At 49.7% G+C, this 22,706-nt stretch overlaps 2 protein-coding genes, 1 long non-coding RNA gene and 1 pseudogene across 3 annotated transcripts; 3 read left to right on the forward strand and 1 right to left on the reverse strand.

Annotated features, from left to right (window-relative positions):
* Nucleotides 1-1,376: 1,376 nt before the first annotated feature.
* Nucleotides 1,377-3,959, forward strand: LOC101767414. Its single transcript, XR_001163745.3, has 2 exons — nucleotides 1,377-1,747; nucleotides 3,680-3,959. It is a non-coding gene; the product is annotated as an uncharacterized LOC101767414 (long non-coding RNA).
* A 76-nt stretch (nucleotides 3,960-4,035) lies between these two features.
* LOC101784427 (phospholipase A1-II 7-like) lies at nucleotides 4,036-6,347 on the forward strand. Its single transcript, XM_022825050.1, has 2 exons — nucleotides 4,036-4,060; nucleotides 5,683-6,347. The coding sequence occupies exons 1-2, from the start codon at nucleotides 4,036-4,038 to the stop codon at nucleotides 6,345-6,347; spliced, it is 690 nt and encodes a 229-aa protein (XP_022680785.1).
* Nucleotides 6,348-9,202: 2,855 nt separating this feature from the next.
* Nucleotides 9,203-10,417, forward strand: LOC101784832 (annotated as a pseudogene).
* Nucleotides 10,418-20,490: 10,073 nt separating this feature from the next.
* On the reverse strand, nucleotides 20,491-22,706 carry LOC101768088 (phospholipase A1-II 7). The gene is made up of 2 exons (XM_004960452.3): nucleotides 21,748-22,706; nucleotides 20,491-21,205 (listed from the first exon to the last, which is right to left on the reverse strand). Exons 1-2 carry the CDS (start codon nucleotides 22,414-22,416, stop codon nucleotides 20,612-20,614), a joined length of 1,263 nt encoding a protein of 420 aa, XP_004960509.1. The 5' UTR covers nucleotides 22,417-22,706; the 3' UTR covers nucleotides 20,491-20,611.

A 22,706-nucleotide genomic window follows, 5' to 3' on the forward strand; every position in this document is an offset into this window, starting at 1 on the left:
CAACATCTGTCACTTTGCATTTGGTACCCCACCACTTTGGGGTTGCAAATTGTTGGTGTCCTCGTCGCCTGACCTCGTATCACCCAACTGTATATCATGTGGTTCCTATCGTAAGAAATTGGGAGGACTCCTTTTAAAACGTCTCCAACCTCTGAGAAATCTTAGCGCACTGTCCGGAAAAATCATCCCCGAAAATAACGGATTATATTGGAAGCATAAATAAAAAAAAAAGCTTCACGGGCCCGCGAAAACCTAAGAAGATGGTAACCCTCGCAAACGCCCCTATATATGGAGAGTGCATCATCGTCCGAAGCCCTTAATTAATCTTGTAGGTGCTGTTGCTGCGTACGTTACAAATTCGAGATTTCAATCGCTTGACGATCTCAGCAAACGTGTAGCATCACCTAGGAAATGGATATGCGAATAATAATTGCAAAAGCAAGTACATTTGATTTTGGTTTGAACTATAGCATGTTTATTTGATTTTGGTTTGAACTATAGCTCTTGGTCGACGATCCGGCAGGAGCCACGGTACAGATAACAAGACTCCGCGAGCAGCCGTATGTAATTATGCATGCGTGACAACGGCAACCCGCAAGTGACCAGCCTCCGCAGCTCCGCCAGTCCACAGTTCACCTCATCACATAATAATAGGGCCATCACTGTCTGATTTATTTTGATCTGAGCTCGATCCGTCGTCTGGTCCAATGGGTCCTTTTCCTCCTGCTCGTGTGTAATACGATTCCTCGAGTCACAACACATTGTCATTTTCAGAAGCTTGGAGTCGGATCTCTTAAGAGCTTGTATAGTTGTATCTTCATCATCGTTTCAACCGATTTCAACCAATATTCTAAATAGCGGGCTATGATATTTAGCGGAGAGCTTTTTTAGCCACTATAGCTTCGCTATAATGCGCTATAGTGTTAATATGGCCCGCTATTTAGTACAATAATTTTATAGCGGCAGTTGCCAAAATCTACTATAACCCACTATTTTGAGCACTGATCTCAACACATAAGAAGTATATAAGAGTAGAAAATCGAGTCTAAATTTTATCCAGTTGATTAAGCGGACAACATAGATCGCTGAGCTTGAGCCCAAGAAGAAAAGGCCCAGGTTTTTTCTTAAAAAAATAAAAAAATGGTTAAAAGCTAAATAAAAGAAAATTTAAAATAAAAGTAAGAAATAAAAAAGAAAAGGAAAAACAACACCTGGGCCGTGCTCCCTCCCTCTACGCCCACGCACGTCTTTACGGTCATCTCCAGCGCAGGCCTAGAGTTTATCGCGCCAAACTCACACTCACTATTGGCCCGTCAGAGATTTCTCGGCTTCAGAGCGACAATAATCGCTGAGCTTGAGCCCAAGAAGAAAAGGCCCAGGTTTTTCTCCAGCCCACGCGATTCCCGTTCAAGCCCGCAGCAGAGGCAGGAGGCCATAAATAACCCTAGCAGCAGCTCGTGCAGACGCCAGATCGATTCCTTTTTCGCCCCCAATCCATTCCCCACCAGAATCCGTCAAGCCGGAGGCGGAGGAGGAAGGAGATCGAGCGGAGGCGACGCAGCCGGAGATGAAGACTTTCGACCCGTGGCCGGTGTTCTTCCGCCGGGAGTGGCGCCGCAACTGGCCCTTCCTCACCGGCTTCGCCATCACCGGTTTCCTCATCACCAAGATGACGGCCAACTTCACCGAGGAGGACCTCAAGAACTCCAAGTTCGTCCAGGAGCACAAGAAGCACTGATGGGACCAGGTGAGACGCCCCCGCCTCCCTCGTCGGCGAGATCCGTGCATCTATGTATCGCGTTGGAGGAGGCTAGATCTGTTTGTTCCCTGTTATTCACTTATTCCTCGTGCCGCCGCATGTGCTGCCTAGATTCCGCTCGTGGTTGACCCTGGTGTTTGATGTTGCTGCTGCTTGTTGATGCGATGCGTCATGCGTGTAATCTTTACCTGATCTGTTCTAATAGCGCTTGAATCGATAGGTTATTCGACCGTGAGTTGGATTTTGGGGGTAATTCGGTGTAGGGAGGAAAAAGGCGCATATGCATTTTTCTTATTGCTTTAGGGAAATGGATGGTTTAGTTGTCAAATCATCTAACTAGTTTATCTCTGTCATAGATAGTTCGGATTGACCAAACGAGATTAATGCCATTTCTGCTTTCTTTGGTCTGTGGGATATGAGTCTGAGTCTAAGGCCACCACTTGTTTGGCAATATGTTCTATCACAGCAAACCTCACACCTGCTGTTGTACTTCTGACATTTCCCTTTTTTAACAATGGATCATGGCTCTTAACTGGTGTAACATTGCTCAATTCAACCAGTCTGAAAGTTCTGCACCTTTACTACTGCAAATTGTCTAATTTGTAACCCTGGTGCTTGATACTGTCAAGATGCCTAAGCCTGAGTGCTTTCTGATATGCTCCTTGAGGACTCTCTTCTGTTCCTCATTAACTCAGCCAACTTGCCCACCTTTTTCTCTAGAATTAACACATATCAACTCTCAGCTGACCTACTACTTTTGAGTAATTGTGGAAATGCAAAAAAGGATAGGATCTAATTCCTGCATCTTGTAGCCTCTTGGTGACCACCTGTGTTGTTTGTTGCCATTTAATTACTTAAGACTTGAGATGATAAGCTTCTTGTTTGAGAATTTTGAAGACCTCCCTCCCCACTACGACAGTAGTAAGAGTTCTTAACTCTCCCCTTTTGATGGTTCAATGGAATTTATCACTTTATAGTGTTGTTGCCTCAGTATATTTTGCATGCTGACGCCCCATGATCATTTCTTAGGACCTAGTTTGATAGGTGCAGAAACTGTTCGCTGACTTATTTTCTTTTATGGTTACATGCTGGACTTTGACAATTGAGCAATTTTCGAAATATGTGTGGCTAATGTGTGGATAGCTCGTGATAGTAGAATTAAATGCTGTCATGAGCATTGGCATTAGATGTGTGGGTAATTGATTGTGAGGTCCTACGTGGAGGATCATAGCTGTGGGTAGTCGCGCTTTCTCACAGTATTAGCATGATAAGGTATTGATCTTTGCTCGTAAAGTAGGCTGTAAAGATGTTTATGTACTTGTAGGAAAGTCTAGCCGTCTCTGTACAAGACCTTTTCTTAGTATACCCTTTTGGTGGTTACAAACTTACAATGAATCCATCCCTTGATAATGTTATCGCTTGAGTATATTTTGCATACCGGTGCCCCTGATCAATTCCTAGGGCATAGTTTCTTTGGTGTGGTTGTCATTTTTCTCTGAATAACCTTCTGTTATCTTGACATGTTAGAAAAGAAATTGACTATCAACCTTCTGGTGGTGAAAAGGAAGATCTTGGCCTTGAAATAAAACATCCGTATCTGACAATAAATCATTAGTTTGTTGGGTTTCAGCTATTAGCTTGTGGGTATTATTCATACAATTTTTATGCTATCATATTATGAATGCATTTGATGAAAGGATAATTGATTGTTTAGTCCATTGAGGGCAAATGAACAAAGCTGTTTTGGATGGAATATGTTTGTCATGTAGTTTCATAGTAATCCAAATCTCCATGGATCTTGGTCTTTCTCTTTTAAACTGTTAAACCTGCAAGGATCTCCAATGTGTCGTTTTGCAGTTGATGTTATATTCTGGTTTAATATTTTGAAATCAAAGTGCTTAACGCTTTCAGTTCCTGCAGGTGGAGTTGTCCATGTTGCCTAGGTGGCCAGCCAATTCTGTTGTTCTGTTTGAATGAAATTAGTCCACCTTCCTTTTCTCTCCTTTTTCATCCAAATGCGTGCACTCTATGCTCCGTTTGTAATGTAATAAGAGGCAAATGAATTGTTGAACCAGAAAAAAATCAGCTTCTGATTGTAATACTCCCAAGTTTGATGAGGTTTCCTGACTTATATCTGGGACATGTGCGCATGCACTCACTCTATATCCTTTTGACTACTTAATTAGAAAACTATTGAAGATCTTGTCAATTGATTTTAGCCTGTTTGAGTTTGAAAGGGACCGAGGTCTTGCACGAAGTCTAGTAATAATTCACCAATGGCGCTAGACTTGCAAGGGCATGGTCAAGAACGCCCAATGGAAGTGGGGGCTCAAGGACTTCGACCAAATCTGACCTCATCAAATTTGGGGACGCAAAGTTGAGGTAGGATTCTTGAATCCTAAATGTACGCATGAATCCAGCCACTGCCACACGCAGTTTTTTTTCTCCCTTTTGCCGTCCAGCTCAGGATAGGCAAAAATCTCCTTTTAACTATATTAACGCTTTCCTCTAATCACACAATAAAAGTCCATCTAGTAGGATCATCAATTTTAGCTCTGGCCATCAATATCGAAAATTCACTTAGATTGACCTACAAGGTGGGTGCTAATGCTACTAGCTATTATCATGAAAAAAACTTTCATAATATTAAGGGGGTGTTTGGATACTAGGTGCTAAACTTTAGTAGTGTCACGTCGGATGTTCGGATGCTAATTAGGAGGACTAAATATAAGCTAATTATAAAACTAATTGCAGAATCCTTGGATTAATTCGCGAGACGAATCTATTAAGCCTAATTAATCCATCATTAGCAAATGGTTACTGTAGCACCACATGGTCAGATCATGGACTAATTAGGCTTAATAGATTCGTTTCGCGAATCAGACTCGTGCAATTAGTTTTGTAATTAGCCTATGTTTAATACTCCTAATTAGTATCAAACATCCGATGCGACATGCGCTAAATTTTAGTAGGTGGTATCCAAACACCCCTGGATCTTCCTATTTTAAGATAATAACTTTCAAAGATATCGATGTCACGATAGACTTATATTTCTTATATTATAGAAAATACCAAGGTAATCTTTTTTTTCTATCTCTGTCTCTCTTTCGAACTATCGTGTGGTCATGATCTTTAATTTGGATCGCAGCTTGCAAAATTTCTTTGCCTGATATGTGACTAGCCTAGAAACCAATAATCACCCCAACCTATAGTCTCGATCGGCACTTTCTTTCCCTGTTCGTTTTTTCAATCCTTGCCTACGGCATATCTTTTCATGGCAAATTTGAAATTGCTCTTGACAATAATAGATGAACTAAAGCTTAACACGAAAATGTCAGATGCTCAAGTGACAGATGCCCAACATTTTAGACTGACAATGACATACTAACAAAAAATTAACTTGAAGGCGGACAGATGTTAATCAATAGATTTTAGCCTAAAGATTTGTAAATTATACAACAACAATTTTATGCTGTTGTTTACTCTATATGATGTAAATTGTAATGTAGTATAATAGAGGAGATAGTGGTAAAATTATAATCTTGTAGACTATTATACTCCATCCGTCCCAAATTACTATTCATTTTAGCTTTTCTAAATATATAATTTTTGATATGGATCTAGATGTATGTATGTATGTATGTTTAGATACGTAGCAAAAACAACGTATTTAGAAAAGTCAAAATGAATAGTAATTTGGGATGGAGGGAACGTCAAACCGTGCCTTACATTTAAAATGAGACATTAGTAAGAATGTTAGAAAAGCCACATCAAATTTGAAGCAACGAGCTGCATATCTGCACCTAGCTAGTGCTATAAAATGTCGCACCAAGCTGAAGCCATTTGAGAAACCTGAGCCGAGCAATAGCTAGCCAAAGTGAAGGCATCCTCGCCATCATCGCCGACGATGCTTTGAGGCACAGCCAACAGGTGGCGAGAGCTCCATGGCAAGGACTTGTGGAAGGGCCTCCTGGACCCGCTCGACATCGACCTCCGCAAGTCCATCATCTCCTACGGCGAGCTCGCGCAGGCCACCTACGACGGGTTCTACCGCGAGAGGCGCTCGCCGCACGCCGGCGCGTGCCTGCACGACCGCTTCGACCTCCTGTGCAGCTCCGGAGCGTCGGCTGCCGCCGACTACGCCGTCACCAAGTTCGTCGGCGCTGCCCGTGCCCAACGCGTTCCTCCTCCGGCCAGCACCGGGGCTCAACCAGGACGCGTGGTGCAGGGAGTCCAACTGGATCGGGTACGTCGCCGTGGCCACCGACGAGGACGCGGCCAGGCTGGGCGGCGCGACGTCGTGGTGGCGTGGCGCGGGACGCTGAGGAACCTGGAGTGGGTCAACGACTTCGATTTCACGCCAGTGCCCGCCGCGCCGGTGGTGGGCGCCGCGGCGGCCGCGCACCCGCTCGCCATGGCGCATAGGGGCTTCCTGTCGGCGTACAGGTCCAGCAACGCGAGCTCCACGTTCAACAGTCCAGCGCCAGAGACCAGGCAAGTCGACACCTTGTTAGTTCTGATTGTACTTACAAGGAGAATATTCATGAGTACGGTTCCGTGCGAGATAGTGCATGCCTCATTGATATAGTAAAAAATACAAGATTATACCCTGGAGGCTAGACCAGGAAAAGTAAAAGAAACTATGAGAAAAACAACTACAAACTCAGCCGGAGGCCAACGATGAGGCGACCAAGGAGGAAGCCAAGCACTGAACCAGCCACGCTAAGCATGACCGAATGCTGCTAAGCCGACAAAAAACCTTAAAGTGCACTACCCATCTCCACCAGCACCCGATAGCACGCCAATCGGCAATGTGACCTCCAGATGACTCCACAAAGTGAGATATAGAGGGAGTGGGTGAGAGAGAAGAAGATCCACACTTCCCTGCACTAAGGGGGTGTTTGGTTCCCTTTGCTTATTTTTAAGCAAGTGTCACATCAATATTTAGATACTAATTAGGAGTATCTAACGTATGCTATCTACAAAACCCGTTATGGATGAGGACGCGAGGCTTAAATAAGCGAGACGATTCGACAAAGGTTAAACTTTCATTCCATAATTAGCAAAATGTTTTCTGTAGCAAACACATTGTCCAAAATTATGGACTAAATTAGGGTTTATAGATTGGTCTCGTCATTTAGCCTCCACTTATGTAATGGATTTTGTAAATAGTCTACGTTTAATACTCCTAATTAGTATCTAAACATTCGATGTGACGGGTGCTAAAAATAAGCAAACGAACTAAACCAGGCCTAACCCGCGAGACACCTAGGAGCCTAACCACCACCGGAGCGAAGCCACCGAGGAGGCGGAAAAGACAGAACGGGAATTACAAAGGATGACGCCTCCAACAAGGAGGCGACGCAAAGCGCCGTCGTCGCCCGCCCAAGAGATCTCAGGTAAGGTTTTCACCAGTAGTTCTCGCCAGGGAGCACGGGGAGGATGCCTCAACAACGTCCCCAGGAGGAGCGCGATGCCCAGAACGCCGCCGTTGTCAGCCTGACACCAGGCTAGGCTTTTGCCCGGCTCTCGCCGGCCTCCCTGCTGCCACAGCCCATCACCCTCCAAGGTCTCCACCATCGAGTGGCGACCAGCCAAGCCCGCTGCAGCCACCAGTCTGTGTTGCACCACGGAGCTTCCCGCGCCGCCAAGAGGGGCTAGCCACCAAGATCACACCTATGCTGAACTGTCCCCAACTAGCTGCAGCTGCCGCACCGACCTAGTACTGCTATGCAGGACTAGTTCGCCGCCACGCCGGTCTCATGACTGCTGGCAGCAAACCTTTATCGACCATCGCAGAGCGTCCTAGCTTGTAGTCGCACCGTCAGGCGTAGGTCGTTGTTGTGCCGCGCAACGCATGGCCGCCGCACCACGTCCATTCCTCCATGAGCCTGCAGCGTCTCTCCCACCAAAGCGCCGCTGCGGTCATAGCGTCGCCGCCTCGCAACCATGCGCGGCTGCAGCCCCAACTAGTGTCTTATCGCCACCTCAGACCCAACACGGCAGCGGTAGCCGCCAGCACGAACCTTCCTCCAACTCTTCACCCCGGTCGACGGCCGCCACAGGCATCAACCTTGCCTCTGCACACACGCAAGTGCCGCTGGTGTGCCTCCTCGCACTGCTTCTCAGCCTCCACCTGCGGCCTTGCTCCACGCCGCCGTCTCAGATCTGCACCGCTGCCCACGGGGCACTACCATGTGTGCGGCCGCCGCCGGCCACCACGCCCGTGCGCAACCGCATCGCGCCACTACCCCGCACCATGCTGCCGCCGCTGCCGCTGCCGTACCACCAGCTCCACCACCCTCCGTAGCAGCCACACCGCCCACCGCTGCCACTAGGCCAATCCCTAGGGCGCCGCCGCCCGCGCACGGCCGCATCCAACTCTACGAGGCCGTCCACCGAGTCGCCGCCACCCGCGCCAGGGCACGGCAGGGCCGCCATCGTGCGGCGCCGCCGTGGTCGCCGTGCAGCGCCTCCCGCCCAGATCTGGTGCAGGTGGCCATGAAACTTGGCAACAAGACCTCGCCACCGCCCTCCTTGGGAGCCACGTGGGCTTCCGGCAGGTCCCTCCGGCGACGGCGAGGTGGAGAGGAAGGAGGCAAGGGGGTGGCGGCGGCTAGGGTTTGGGTCGCCACTCGAGTCGCTCGAGCGGAGGGTGACGCGGGGGCCGGGGCAACGACCTGCGTGAGTAAGTTTATGCTAAGTACGGTTGTAGAGACTAGAGAGTGTAGAGAACTACCAGAGACGATCATGGTAAATGCCTTTATGTTCTGGACAGTCATCGACGCATGCAGCTACCGATCAAAATTGTACCGGTGGAAAGCTCACATTTAGTCCAAGTTGGATAGGCTCATAGATCTCAAAAATCCAATCGGGACTATCTATTCGGGATAAAAGGGACTCTCTTTAATCCCGGGTCATTCACACGGAACTAAAGACCCCCTTTAATCCCGGTTAATTTTACCAGGATGAGAAATACATCATGACGTGAATTTGGATGATAAGCAATGTCCTTTTCCTTGATCATTGTGTTAATATGAAAATATGAAATAGGTCTATCAAAGAAAATGGAGGGAGTAACTGCAAGTGGGTGTAAATTCTAACCGGAAAGTGAAAAGGCACCAAGGTCACTTTACAACATGACTGATTTGTCTGAAAATCCTATAATTACACTCTTCGCAAGACAATGGAGTATTCAGGATTGCACAAGCCAGCCAACACAGAGCACCAAGGTAATTTTACAACATCACTGATCTATCTGAAAAATCCTATAATTACACTCTTCATAAGGCAGGGGAGTATTCAAGATTGCCCACATACTGTTATAAATACGCATCAAGCTAAAAGCAGCCAGCCAGCACACAGAGCACCAGCTACATAGCAAGCGAAAACAAAGGCACAGCTCAGCTAACTAGCCACAAGCAAGTGTGCAGGTAGCCGACCATGGCGTCGTTTGGAAATGGAAGCATTGCCAACAGGTGGCGTGAGCTCTATGGCAAGGACTCGTGGAAGGGCCTCCTGGACCCGCTCGACATCGACCTCCGCAAGTCCATCATCTCCTACGGCGAGCTCGCCGAGGCCACCTACGACGGCTTCAACACGGAGAGGCGCTCGCCGCACGCGGGCGCGTGCATGTACGGCCATGGCGACCTTCTGACCAGCTCTGGAGTTGCCGCCGCCGGCCACTACAAGGTCACCAAGTTCATCTACGCCACGTCGGGGCTTCCCCTCCCCGGCGCGTTCCTCCTCCTGCCGCTGCCGGCGCTAGAGGACGTGTGGTCCAGGGAGTCTAACTTCATGGGGTACGTCGCGGTGGCCACCGACAAGGGCGGCGCGACATCGTCGTGGCGTGGCGCGGGACGGTGCGGACGCCGGAGTGGGTGAACGACCTGGCCTTCACGCCGGTCACGGCGGCGCGCGTCCTGGGACCCGCGGCGCACACGCCAACCCGCTGGCCGTCGTGCACGGTGGCTTCCTGTCCCTGTACACATCCAGCGACGCGACATCCAGGTTCAACCATGCCAGCGCACGAGACCAGGTAATCGAGGAGGTTAGGCGGCTGATGGAGCTGCACAGGGATGAGGAGACCAGTGTCACTGTCACCGGACACAGCCTCGGCGCGGCGCTCTCCGTCCTGAACGACGTCGACATCGTCGCCAGCGGCGCGAACGCGCCCGCAGGCGCCGGCAGCGACTCCTCCAAGCCTCCGTGCCCGGTGACGGCCGTCGTGTTCGCCTGCCCGCGAGTCGGCGACCGCTTTTTCAGGAGCGCCTTCAACTCGTTTCAGGACTTCAGGGCCCTCCACGTGAAGAACTCCGGCGACATCGTGCCCGCGTACCCGCCGCTGGGGTACGTGGACGTGGCGGTGGCGCTGCCCATCAACACGAGCCGGTCGCCGTACCTGAGGTGGCCGGGGACGGTGCTGACGCTCCGCAACCTCGAGTGCTACCTGCACGGCGTGGCCGGGGAGCAGGGCGGCGCCGGCGGGTTCAAGCTGGAGGTGGAGCGCGACGTGGTGGCGCTGGTGAACAAGGGCGCCGGCGCGCTCAAGGACGAGCACCCGGTGCCGGCGAATAGGTGGGTGCCGAAGAACAAGGGGATGGTGAAGAGCGCCCAAGGGAAGTGGGAGCTCAAGGACTTCGAGCACGTCTGACCTGAGCAAAGCCAACTTTGCGTCTCATGTATGCGATCGTCGTATGCTATGCATGTTAATTTCCTTTTAATCGTTCCGGATCCCAACTGCTCCAGTATAAGCAGTATATGTTGCTTTTTCTTGAACTATGTACGTCATAAGGAGAGCAATATGCACATGATGGTGAGCACAGCAGCACAGGGTCACTGTATAAATATGTAACACCCCAAACTCCGGATTTCAAATAAAGGTATGTTAAATATCTGGTTTGTGACCTACTGACATTTTAAGCCTTGCAAGAAAATAAGGGTTTATTTGGTAGAGCTTCACCCGATTCTCGGTGGGAGCAGATTCTTGGAGAGAAATGATTCTATGTCTGAAAATGATTCTCTATGATTCTTTATAATTAACTTTATGGAGAAAGATTTTCTCCTGCTCTAGGAGATTCGCCAAACATGCCCTAAGACTTATATTAATAGGGTTGCTATCAAATAAACAATCTTTTGAACTTATTAATTACTTGTGACAATATTTTTTTCTTTTAAGAAAAACTTAGTACAGAGGGGTGGAGCTTGGATTGGGGTGGGGGGGGGGGGTTGAAGATGCCAAGAAAAAAAGATTAATACAGTATGACTAACAACAATGCTGTTCTAACTAACCATACATCCACTTGTACACACATAAGCAGTGGCGGACCTAGCAACTTCGAAGAGCTCGGGCATCTCTACTCTACAGCTCTACAAACTGTGGTACCACTAGCTAGACACTATAGGCCCTGTTTGGCACGGCTCCACTCCATAACTCCAGCGACTCCAGCAAAAAATCTAGCCAAACATGTCAACTCCAAAACTCCATGGAGTTGCCAACTCCATGGAGCTGTAGTGCAAATGGGGCTGGAGTTTTGGAGCACCCCTTTTGCTGCTCCAAAATGTCCTCTTTTGAACCTCCTTGTGGAGTTGGTGGGTAATTACCCACCACTGCCACTGATTACACAAAAATAACGTTTCATCTGTTTGTCTCTTTCTTTCCATTCTCCTGTGCGCCTCTGTTTCTTTCCGTTCTCCCGTGAGTTCACCCGCCCGCGCCTGGACCTGCGCCGGCGGCTAGGGTTGCGTCGGCGGCTAGCCTCGCCGCCGCCGTAGCCCCTGCCGGCGGCCGGAGACAGCGCCCCACCGCCGCTGCAGGCCGGCGGAGCCCCGCCGCCAGGCGCCCTTGGCTCGACGCCGGTCCGCCCGCCCGCCTAGCCCCGCCGCCAGGCGCCCCTAGGCCTATCGGCGGCCGGAGCGCCCCACCGCCGGCCTTCGCGCCCCTCCGCCGAAGGCCCGCCGCCGACCTTCGCGCCGCTCCGCCGAGGCCCGCCGCCGGCCTTCGCGCCCCTCCGCCGAAGGCCCGCCGCTGGCCGCTGCGCCCCGAGGCCGCCCATCTCGCCCCGCCACCGAAGGCCGCCGCCGGCCACAGCGCCCGACCGCCGGTTCGCCCCGCCGCCGATGGACCGTCTGCTCCGGTCGGAGCTCATCTGGTACGGCAAGCTCGCGCAAGCCTGCTACGACGCTTTCGACTACGACCCGTCCTCCCGGTACTGCGGCAGCTGCAAGTACCTGCGGTGTGACTTCTTCGAGCGGCTGGGCATGCCGGAGGCGTTGCGGGGCTACGCTGTGTCGCGGACCTGTACACGGACAAGGACCTCACCTGGCACTTCTGCAAGGACTCGGCACGTGAGCAGGTTCTGATGGAGGTCCGCCGGCTCGTGGCGCAATACGCCGCGCGGGGCGAGGACGTGAGCATCACCGTGACTGGGCACAGCCTCGGCAGCGCCCTGTAGTTTCTCTTTTCTCTTGTACCATGCAGTCGCATGTTCGCTGTTCTTAGCACTTCAGTCTGTATCATGGGGTCAGTCTAAATATGAATGAAATTTATAAAAAAATAGGAGTTCCTTCAATTATTCTGAGGAAGAAAAAGATGAGGGTAGAGAGGATGACAAGTGGGCCTGAATTGGAGGGCAACAATGGCAATCCACACTGAAATCGATCTTTTTTGGAGCTGAAAGCACCCATCTAGCCAAACACCCCATTTTAGTTCTGGAGTTATGGAGTGGAGCTGGCTCCACCTGAAGTTCTAGAGTGGAGCTGCTCCACCCAGAGCTGGAGCCATGCCAAACAGGGCCTAAATAAGCTAATGGATTTAGCATGGTGAGCCCACGCGAGCGCGGAGCGCCTAGGGTTACCGGGCCATGGGTCCGCTTCTGCAGAAGGAATCCTGTTGCGCTTGTTATTGTCATCTTTTTAGTGGTACTAGCAAAATGCCCATGCATTACTATGGTGAAATGATAATTGTATTTTTAAAACTCGTGGTTTTTTCTATTTCTACCACTATATATTTATTGCATTTCTGTTAACAAATATCCTTATACTGAAATAATTATTCATTTCTCAAACACAATAAACCAAAATATTTATTGGTTGATGCTCTCTTGGTATGTATGTTTGGTTAATTATTTGTTTACGAGGATGTATAGTGTCCAGTTGTTGTTCACAAGAAATAGTGTTTGAGTATTTTAAATGAAGCTCAAAGTTTGAAAGGTGGGCTATTTTAGACTGTCAGAAGTGCATTGGAAATTTCTGAAACTGAAACTGGAAATTCAGTACCTGGCCCAAAGTCAGAGCTCTCAATCTTCCAAACCAAAGATCTTTTGAGCAAAGTTCCTATCTAGAACTTGCAGCCCTATAGTACCTCTACAAGTTTGGTTAAAAGTTTGTTATTGGATTTGGATGATCTATGCTCGAGAAAAGGTGGCCTTTCGGTGCTTTGGAGATAACTGACGGGAGCACATTCTAAAGGTTCAGTGTAACCGGAAGTTCAGAGACTTTTATATTTCGATCCTATGAAACCAAAGCCCTATCTAACACATATAGCTCGTTGATCCAGATACATCTTTGTTTAAAGGCGATTGGGAAGCTTATGTTTGGATTTGGACAAGAATCGCTGGGGAAGGGACTGCTTTTTTGTGTTTTTGGAGCAGCAACTGGCAGCAGCAGCTCGTAGTGTCACCACCACCTCTTAAGCCGCTACGGTGAAAATCCTCACGTGCCACGTGCCAGCAATGCCGCCGAGGCCGCACGCAGGGGGGGGGGGCGCCCCGCTCCGCCCGCGCCCAATCCCCCTCCTTGGCCTCTCTATTTTGAAGAAAGGAGAAGCTTTTTCTCCTTTAACCCCCTCCCTTCCCTCCCCTCCTTTTTCGACCCGAGCCCCCTCTCTTCAGAATTTGAACTGCGGGTTGATTCCATAAAAGTTGAGGGACTTTTTTACAAAATAACCAGACATACGAAAAAACTGAGCAGAAACCTTACTTGCTTTATGGAACAAAAAAAAATGTTGGTATGACATATTTTCACTTATTTATATATATATATATATATATATATATATGGCCCTGCTACGGTGAAATGATAATCATATTTTTTAAAACTCGTAGTTTTTTCTATTTCTATCACTATATATTTATTGCATTTCTGTTAACATATATCCGAAATAATTATCCATTGATGGTCATCAGCGGTGGCTTCTCGGGGTCGGACCCGTCGTACTGCTTCAGCTCCTCTCTAGTCTTATTGTTTGCACGAGAACCATATCTTTTTTTAGGAAATAGAGATCTTTATTTATTAAGTATACTTGGTAGCCTTACCGTCTTTGGCCCAATATCTCCCCCAACAGGCCTAGCTTAACTCCGCACCTGGCTCGCAGCCATCCATCTGGATTGGGCGGTCGAGACACTCCCAAATGCAAAACAAAACTCGGTTCTAGTATCTGGTGTGAAACCCTAAGGTGACGTTTGGACGGTGGATGTGATAGGAAAATGGATATAGGATGTGATACGGAGAAGGAGATTATGGATTGGGAAATAAGACTCCAATCCCAATCCATTGTTTGGCTGTGCTTAGGAAATGGTTTGGATTTAAAGCGGGACCCGCGTGCAATAGAAAAAGAAAGGAAGAGAACCTGGCCATTTTCTCCTTTTTGATGCAACGCCGCCGCCATCATCCAAACTGCAGAGCACCCTGGTCTCTGGTTCTCTCTTCTCTTCGTCCACGCTGGACCTTATCCCGTGGTTCTTTAATTTGGGTTTGGGTTTTCTATGAGACCCACAAACTAATTAAAAAAGGACGGTCCTTATGCTCTGGTGCCTCGTTCGTTCGCAACCACACGGTGCTACTCGAGCTCCGAGGCGAGCAGCACACTCTACCACAGCACGACAGCACTGAGGCTTCAGCTGCGTGCGATTTGAGCGGCAGCTCCAGCCACCACACGCGGCGGCGGCGGCGGCGACCACTACGCGCGGCACCTGCGGTGGCGAGGACCATGAGTAGCATCTGCGGTGGCTCCGCTCCTGCTCGCGTGGCTACGGTGGCGATGGCTTCGCTTCCCTCCGTGTAACTCTGAGCGCAAGCCATGGGGCGAGCTCCGGCGTCCTTGGCATGCTCGAGCTACGACGTCCACGGCATGCTCCGGTCCCGACACTTCAAGCTGCTGCGGTTCCTCTCGCCGTTGCGCGCGTGTGGACAACGCACAGGCATTAATATTATGGGGAGTTTTGGGCAGCGGCCGCGGCGGGGGAGATCTGGGCGACTTGGATGGGGAGCTCCAGTTAGTGAGCTCTGGGCGGCGGCCGCAGCGGGGGAGATCCGGGTGGCTGCAGATGGGGAGCTCCAGGCAGGCGGGCGGGCGGGCGGACGACGCAGGCGGCTGAGCCGCCTCGGCCGCGGCCGACGGGGCTACCATGGCGGGTGGGCGGGGCGACGCGGCCGTGGCGAGGTGCCCCGCTCCGGCCGCCGCCCGCGCCCCATCCCCCTTCGCCTCCTGTTTTGGACAAAGGAGAAGATTTTTCCCTTTTAACCCCTCCCTTTCCTTCTTTTTCCACCCAAGCCCTCCCTCTCTTCAGAATTTGAACTGCGGGTTGATTCCATGGAAGCTGAGGGACTTGTTGACAAAATGATCACGACGGACGAAAAAAGATTGGCAGAAGTGTTACTCGCTTTAATATTAGATATAGAATATAGATATAGATTTAAGTGGTGTTTTTGTTAATTGTTATACCAACCCGTTGTCACATGACTCGTGAAATAATCCCATATTCATATATGTGTTGTATTTTAGATTATATTATAAAATAGTAGGAAATACGACATAAATAGATGACTTTTGTAAGAGCTCGATTTGGACGAGAAAGACGAGCACAAGCGGAGCCCAAAAGGAGTGGACTGATCGGCTCAAGGCCTGCATGCCGATCGGCCTGGCCCAATTCAGCCTCCAAATGCATACACATTCAACGAACCATCATTCCAGATGACTTAGAGGTGAAATATGTGGTGATTTGGCAAGTTAATCTCATGGAGTCTCAAGATTGGAAAGTCAAAAGGCCCGCGGAAGTAGGAGATCTTGCACGTACCATATCTCCCTCATCCCTACTTCGATTGGGCTGAATTTAGTACCTAAACTGCATATTTCGAAAAGATCTACAACTTTGAAGATTCGGCCATTTGAAGTTGGCAATATTGAGAAAACGCCCAGGATGATCGGCCTGGTACTTTCCTAACCCCGATTGACATGCCCTTTGTCCCACGGTATATCCAGGCTATAAATATCTCCATTCTCCATTGGCATACGTATCCATCCACCAGAACTTGACGAAAATTAGGGTACTCACCAGAGGGAGCTGAGGGCCACTGCAATTCTTTAGAGTTGTCTAGGAGATGGCATAGGCCAAACCCTAGCCGCTTTGACCTCCCTATTGGTTGTGCCATGGCAGAGTTCAGGAGCAGCAGTAGATCGTCGATGGTATGTACTTGGAGGTGATTATCTAATACATATTGTGTGAGCAATATTCTTCGTGTCATCCGATTTGTTAACGACTCAATGCCTCCTTTTATGCTTTCTATCATGAATTTGTTCCTTAGTCTAATGCAAGGTTAGACTACATAGCACGCTTTATGTAATCATGGTGATTAGATCTAATATGTTCATCCTTCATGATAGCTAGACACATTTACTTGTGTTCATGCCTGCACCAATAGGGAGGATCGTGATAGGTCTGCTTTCGTGTAAAGTGGGAGTTTTTGGGAGGTTGACTGGATGTAGTAGTTTAAAGATTGTTTTGGATGAGATGTATGATGTGTTTGCTTATTGGCTAGAACTGTAACTAGAAGGCGATAGGCTCTTGTTACCCTTGGTGGTGTTATCTCATATATATGTGTGTGTCTATATATATATATATATGGATGTGATCTACCATTATTCAAGTTATTAATCTTTACAGCAGGTTTGCCTTTATATGCAATCAACGCTTCATGTTAGGATTGATCTGTTAGATTAGATGGAAAATCCTAATCAGTTCGTCGCCGATCCACGGATTGATAAACATTGGATGCAATATATTAAGGGAAACTATAATGATCTGTGCGCATGCAGTTCACAAGCTGGTGCACATACTGCCGCCAACAAATCCACATGTTGCCATATGAATATATTAATGGAGCACTGGTAAATAAAAAAAGAAAGCTACATGTCAATTATATATATTTATTTTACAAACTATCTAACAAATAGACTTAAATCAAATTTTCCAAATTTTTTTCATGGTGTCCAAACAACTAGCAGCAACAATGTAAGGAGAAATGAGTCATGCGATGGGCTACAACAATTGGGCCTAAGTTTGTGTAATCAAAACCCTGTACCTAAGTCTGGTTGTGTGAATGGATAGACTCGGGTAAACTAGAAACATCCGTGAGCAATAGAGGGGCAGGTGTTAACAACTACTAGTACAATTAGCTGAGATCCCTTGGGACGCCCTCCCTTTTGACTCTGCCGCAGATATCCCAGCCCCAAAATAAAATGACTCACTATACTTACTTCAAATGAATATATGGTAAGAAGTTGAGCAAGCAGAAAAACAAGACATGCAAATGTAAGGATTGCACATGCACAATCGTAGAGCCCTACAACACACTGATAATTTGAAGTGTGAAAGAAAGTTTCACCACATTACTCTTCTCACTAGTCCAGACCGATGGGTGTGAAAATGATCGAAGAAAAAAGAAGAAGGCAGAGGATCGAAGGAGTGACTACCATGCGAGATTATTAGTTAAATGCAAGATCGCCGCAACATGACACGCACAAAAGGAGATCCCGGCTTGTCCGTTGGGTTGTGTGGTGCTTGATGCTTCGCGATCCGCATGGGTCAACTGGTTTTCAGTTCCGTCCCACCTCCTCTACTGTTGTGCATATAATATATTTTGGGATTGTATCTACATAGAAAATATACAAAAAAAATTGGGCCCATAATTAAACAACTCAAAATGCCTATTGTACATCATAGGTAATGTATATTCAACTTGATGTGAAGAAAAACATAAACTTTTGGAACATTATACACATATGTTAAACTAGTTCGATTGTTTAATTTAATATTAATTATCATAGTTACCGTATGTTAACCACATATGTTTTATCTTCGGCCGGTTTAGGCCAAGTTTCTTGGTACTAGAGTAGAACAGTGGTGTATAATGTCTCTATTATATTATATTAATTTAATTATCATATTTTTCTTATTTTTTATCATACGTTTTGTATATATTTAGAGACAAAAACACATATTTAAATATTACATTCATATTTAGTAATTGAGTTCATATGCATCTTTCTAAATTTTGTGGAGTTCATATGCATATTTGTAAATTTTGTGACTATGCCCTTCTACATATTAGCAACATTTTAGACTTTTTCAAATTAAAGGTACTTCTTACTTATAGAAATAATCAATTTGGTGAAGACTTAGTGGAAGTAAGCATATTTCGGGGCTACATGTTTCTCGTTTGCATGGTAATAGTATCTTTTTTCTGGTTTGCATGCAATCTTGGTGTTACAATTTATCCATAAATATAATCATTCCTGATATTTTCTTTCCACATCATGTGTATCTCGAGAACTCTCTATGTCAGCTCGTACCAGTGGCGGATCCCATGAATTGGTCAAGACTAGGGCCAAATTTAGTGGCAAATAGAAACTACCCCATACATATCACATATAGAAAAATAGCAAAAGCATAAGCAATGGTTCAAAAATGAGAAGATTCTTGAGATTACATGTTAAGAGTGAGATACAATATCTAAGAATAGCATAGAACAAAAGGAATGTCTAGTGAAGATTTGGTGCATTCACATCTTCCATTTCATTTTGCAGTGCCAATTGTAAGTCTAGGTCTGAAAGGTCAGTACAAAATAAGTCACAAATAATAGTCCAATTAATTGAATAATTAGGAAGGGTGAGATATTAGGGAGTAGTTGAACACCTTAGAATAGGGCAGCCGGTGGTGCCTGCTGCCTTCCGGCCACGGCGTGCTCCGTAAAGGAAGAACCGAGGAGGAACGAATCAACGAGCCAAGATGAGCTACCGAGGGACGAGATCGCAAGCAACTACAAAGGTTCCAGCACCCAGCAGACACGACATACTATACCAAGCGGCGGCGGCACCAGGTAGGGCATCGCAGGCGGTCGTGAGATGCGCCGCCGTGAGTTCTCGACACACAGTTTTTAGGCTAAAACTGAGGATGCGGCTGGACTCTAGAACGGTGGAATTGGAACCTGTTACGCTTTTTGCCCTAGTTGCAGGATTGGGCCAGATGTTTTTAGGCTAAAACTGAATGGCGGCACTTAAGGTTACTGGCCACGACTAGGGCCATGGCAAACTGAGATACGTATACACACGCACATCTATGAACAAGCGGTACAACAATATTGATCAAGTCATCACGAACAGCTGGTCGATCACATTTTTGCGAGCATCAGCGTGTCTCGTTGCATCAGGGGCGTTGCGACGCTTCCTTGTCGACGTTCTAGAACAGAACAGTGAGCAACTGAGCATGCCATTCGTCGCGCTGAGCTCCAGCTGGCCGTGGCACCGGCGAGCAGGACATGGACGAAGGGACTGGCCGGATACACTGGCAACGGCAAGGCAGTAATCTCCTCCGACAGCTAGCAGAGCTCCATGGGCAGCAGCTTGGGCAAAGGAGCACGACGGATTGCATGAGTGAGGCTCTCCAAACTCTGCAGCTGCAGGACGGAACGGCTGACACGACCTCCTCCGTCGGCCGTGAATGGGCAAGCTCAGAACATCCCACACGCACGGCGCCGCCGTTGGGCTCGACGCCCACTGCCCTCTTGCGGGGCAGGGAGCACTGACACGGCGCCGCGGTCCATGGCATCACACCATTACGGTGTCGTAGCCTTTTGTTTTCTCCGATCGAGAACGGCCGAACAGGCCCCGGCCCCTACGACGCACCGCGCGCGGCTAGATCGCCGCATGCGTCGCGATCCCTCCGGCCGGTCAGGAATGGGCACGGCCGGCCGCCATAACGATTCCGCCGCTCGCCGGGTGTCACGTGGGACCTGCAGGAGGCCTCCAGCAGGGCGAACGAGGCGGTTCCACGCGCGGAGCGGCCGGAACGCGGCGGCGCTCCGGTGGGACGGCGACCCCGGGGGTGGACGGTAAATGAAATACCGTCCACCCCTGGGTGATTCTCAGCCGTCAGATCATACTTGTACGGAGGATATTAGAGTCCAGAATAGTTAGATCCCAAGGGAGCACGGAGCACCTCTTCGCACCGTGTGGGCGTTCCGCGCCGACTCCCGAGCAAGCGGAAGCTTCTAGAACCTTCAAGACGAGATGGTGGTGCAGCACGTGAAGTCGGCGGCGTCCGCCGCCTCCTCCTCGTCGCCAGACGCGTACGAGGGGACGGAGTCCCTGTACGAGTGCGCCGCCTCCGTGGCCGTCGCCGACGACGCCGCTGCTGCTGCCGTCGGCGCGCTCGCCGGCCTCCAGGGCCCAGGCCCGCCTTCTCTCCCTCTGCCGCCACCTCCGAGGTGAGGGACTCACGAAGGACACATCCTCCTAAGAACGCGGATCGAATGGTACTGAGGCGGGGTGGCTGCTTCTGCGATCTGCAGCGAGGTGTGCGGATGCTGGAGCGGCTGCGGGGGGCGAGCACGAGAGGGCGCTAGACGAGGCCGAGTCCCTTGCAGTTTTCCCCAAGTTTAGTTCGATACGGGTCACTTGAATTACATGCAAATTGCGCTTCGTTTTTCAACATGTTTATGAAAACTGGATGAAATTACTCCAACTTGTGGATTTGGGAGCTCCAGGTATGGTGCATGAGAAGCAAGCAAGGTTAACTAGATTTCCTTGAAATCCTCGAGTTTCCAGTGGCCGTCAGCGCCCCTGACCATCCACTTGTTCTTCGGCACCCACCAATTCGCCGGCACCGGGTACTCGTCCTCGAGCGCGTCGACGCCCTTGTTCACCAGCGCCACGTCGCGGTCCACCTCCAGTTTGAACCCTCCGGCGCGGCCCTGCTCGCCGGCGACGCCGTGCAGGTAGCACTCGAGGTTGTGGAGCGTCTGCACCGTGCCCGGCTTCTTCAGGTACGGCGACCGGCCCGTGTCGATGGCCAGCAGCACGCCCACGTCCACGTACACGACCGGCGGGACAATCGGCACGACGTCGCCGGCGTTCTTCACGTGGAGCGCCCTCAGGTGCTCGAACGAGTCGAAGGCCGCCTTGAAGGAACGGTCGCCGACGTGCGGGCACGCGAACACGACGGCCGTCACCGGGCACGGCGGCTGGGAGGAGGCGGCGTTCAGGCCGTTGGCGGCGATGTCGACGGCGTTGAGGACGGCGAGCGCCGCGCCGAGGCTGTGGCCGGTGATGGTGATGCTGGTCTCCTCGTCCTTGTACAACTGCATCAGCCTCCTCACCTCCTCAAACACCTGCGCGCACACGTAGGTGTGTGTGAAACTTATTTTTCCGTTCCCGGTTGAAGACGGCTCAAGGACTGTTGGACCTCAACTAGCCAACTGTGAGGTGAGGATCGTCGACTGAAAAAGAAAATACAGGTTTCTGAGGTATATCATTTCTTTTTTTTTTGAGTAATGAGGTATATGATTTGGTTGAGCCATCAGTGTGTACGTTCAGGCCTGCTTAAGAATTCGTGGTCGTATAGAGTGTGGATTATGCATAGCTTGGTGGCGATGGATCGTATGTGACTGTATAAAGTCAGCAGTACAAGAACTGACCATGAACACACAAAACTCACGTACAGGCGTACGACATTGTCTGCACGTTCCTAATTTCAGAAGCGATGCATACAATATTGTACGCGTGTACATGCGTGATGTTCATCAGTTCATGAGTACATGCTGATCTGATTTGCATACGATCAATAATGGTCCGACGGGTATTCTTCACCTTGATCGGACAAATCTTCTGGTAATACACTAGTATGCTAGAGAGATGGAGAATAGTAACTTGCCTGATCTCTGGCGCTGGCCTTGTTATACTTGGAGTTGGCGTTGCTGGACGTGTACACGGAGAGGAACCCCTGATGCACCATCGCCAACGGGTTCGCAGCGGCGGAGGAGCCCAGCACCGGCGCGGCGGACACTGGCGTGAAGGAGAAGTCGTTGGCCCACTCCAGGTCCGTCACGGTCCCGCGCCACGCCACGACGATGTCGCGCCGCCCTAGCTCGGCCACGCCCTCGTCGGTGGCCACGGCGACGTACCCGATCCAGTTGGACTCCCTGCACCACGCGGCGTCCCCGAGCTCCGGCAGCGGCAGGAGAAGCACCGACTCCGGCACGGGCACCGCCGACGTGGCGTAGAAGAACTTGGTGACGGCGTAGCTGCCCGCGGCGGCGACGCCCACGCCGGCGAGCAGATCGGAGCGCCCGTACAGGCACGCGCCGGCGTGGGGGGAGCGCCGCTCGTGGTTGAAGCCATCCTGCGCGGCCTGCGCGAGCTCACCGTAGGCGATGACGGACTTGCGGAGGTCGATGTCGAGCGGGTCCAGGAGGCCGTTCCACGAGTTGTTGCCATGGAGCTCGCGCCACCGGACGGCCGTCGTCGGCGACGACGAGGGCGCGGCTGCAGTCAGCGATGGAACCAGCAGACACATAAAGAGGGAGGCAACTAGCATTACCATCTTTGCACCTCGATCACGTACGCTGCTTGATCTAGCTAGACAGTTTTGTCTGGTTCATGTGATTTCTTTGGTTCAGGTGGTGTGTGTGATCCATGCTGTTGTATTTGTAATTCTAGTCAATCTAGGTACAGCCTAGTGTGATCTGTATGCTACCTTTTCAATTTGTTGGTCTAAGTGGCTTTCAGGAATTAGTGTAGCTCCTGACACCTGGCTATGGCTACAGGGCTACAGCTGGCTAACAGCACTGGAACAGGACATGAGAACCTTTCAAAATAAGGAATTATTAACAG

This window comes from Setaria italica, chromosome III, assembly GCF_000263155.2.
Source record: "Setaria italica strain Yugu1 chromosome III, Setaria_italica_v2.0, whole genome shotgun sequence".
Classification (NCBI taxonomy): Eukaryota; Viridiplantae; Streptophyta; class Magnoliopsida; order Poales; family Poaceae; genus Setaria; species Setaria italica.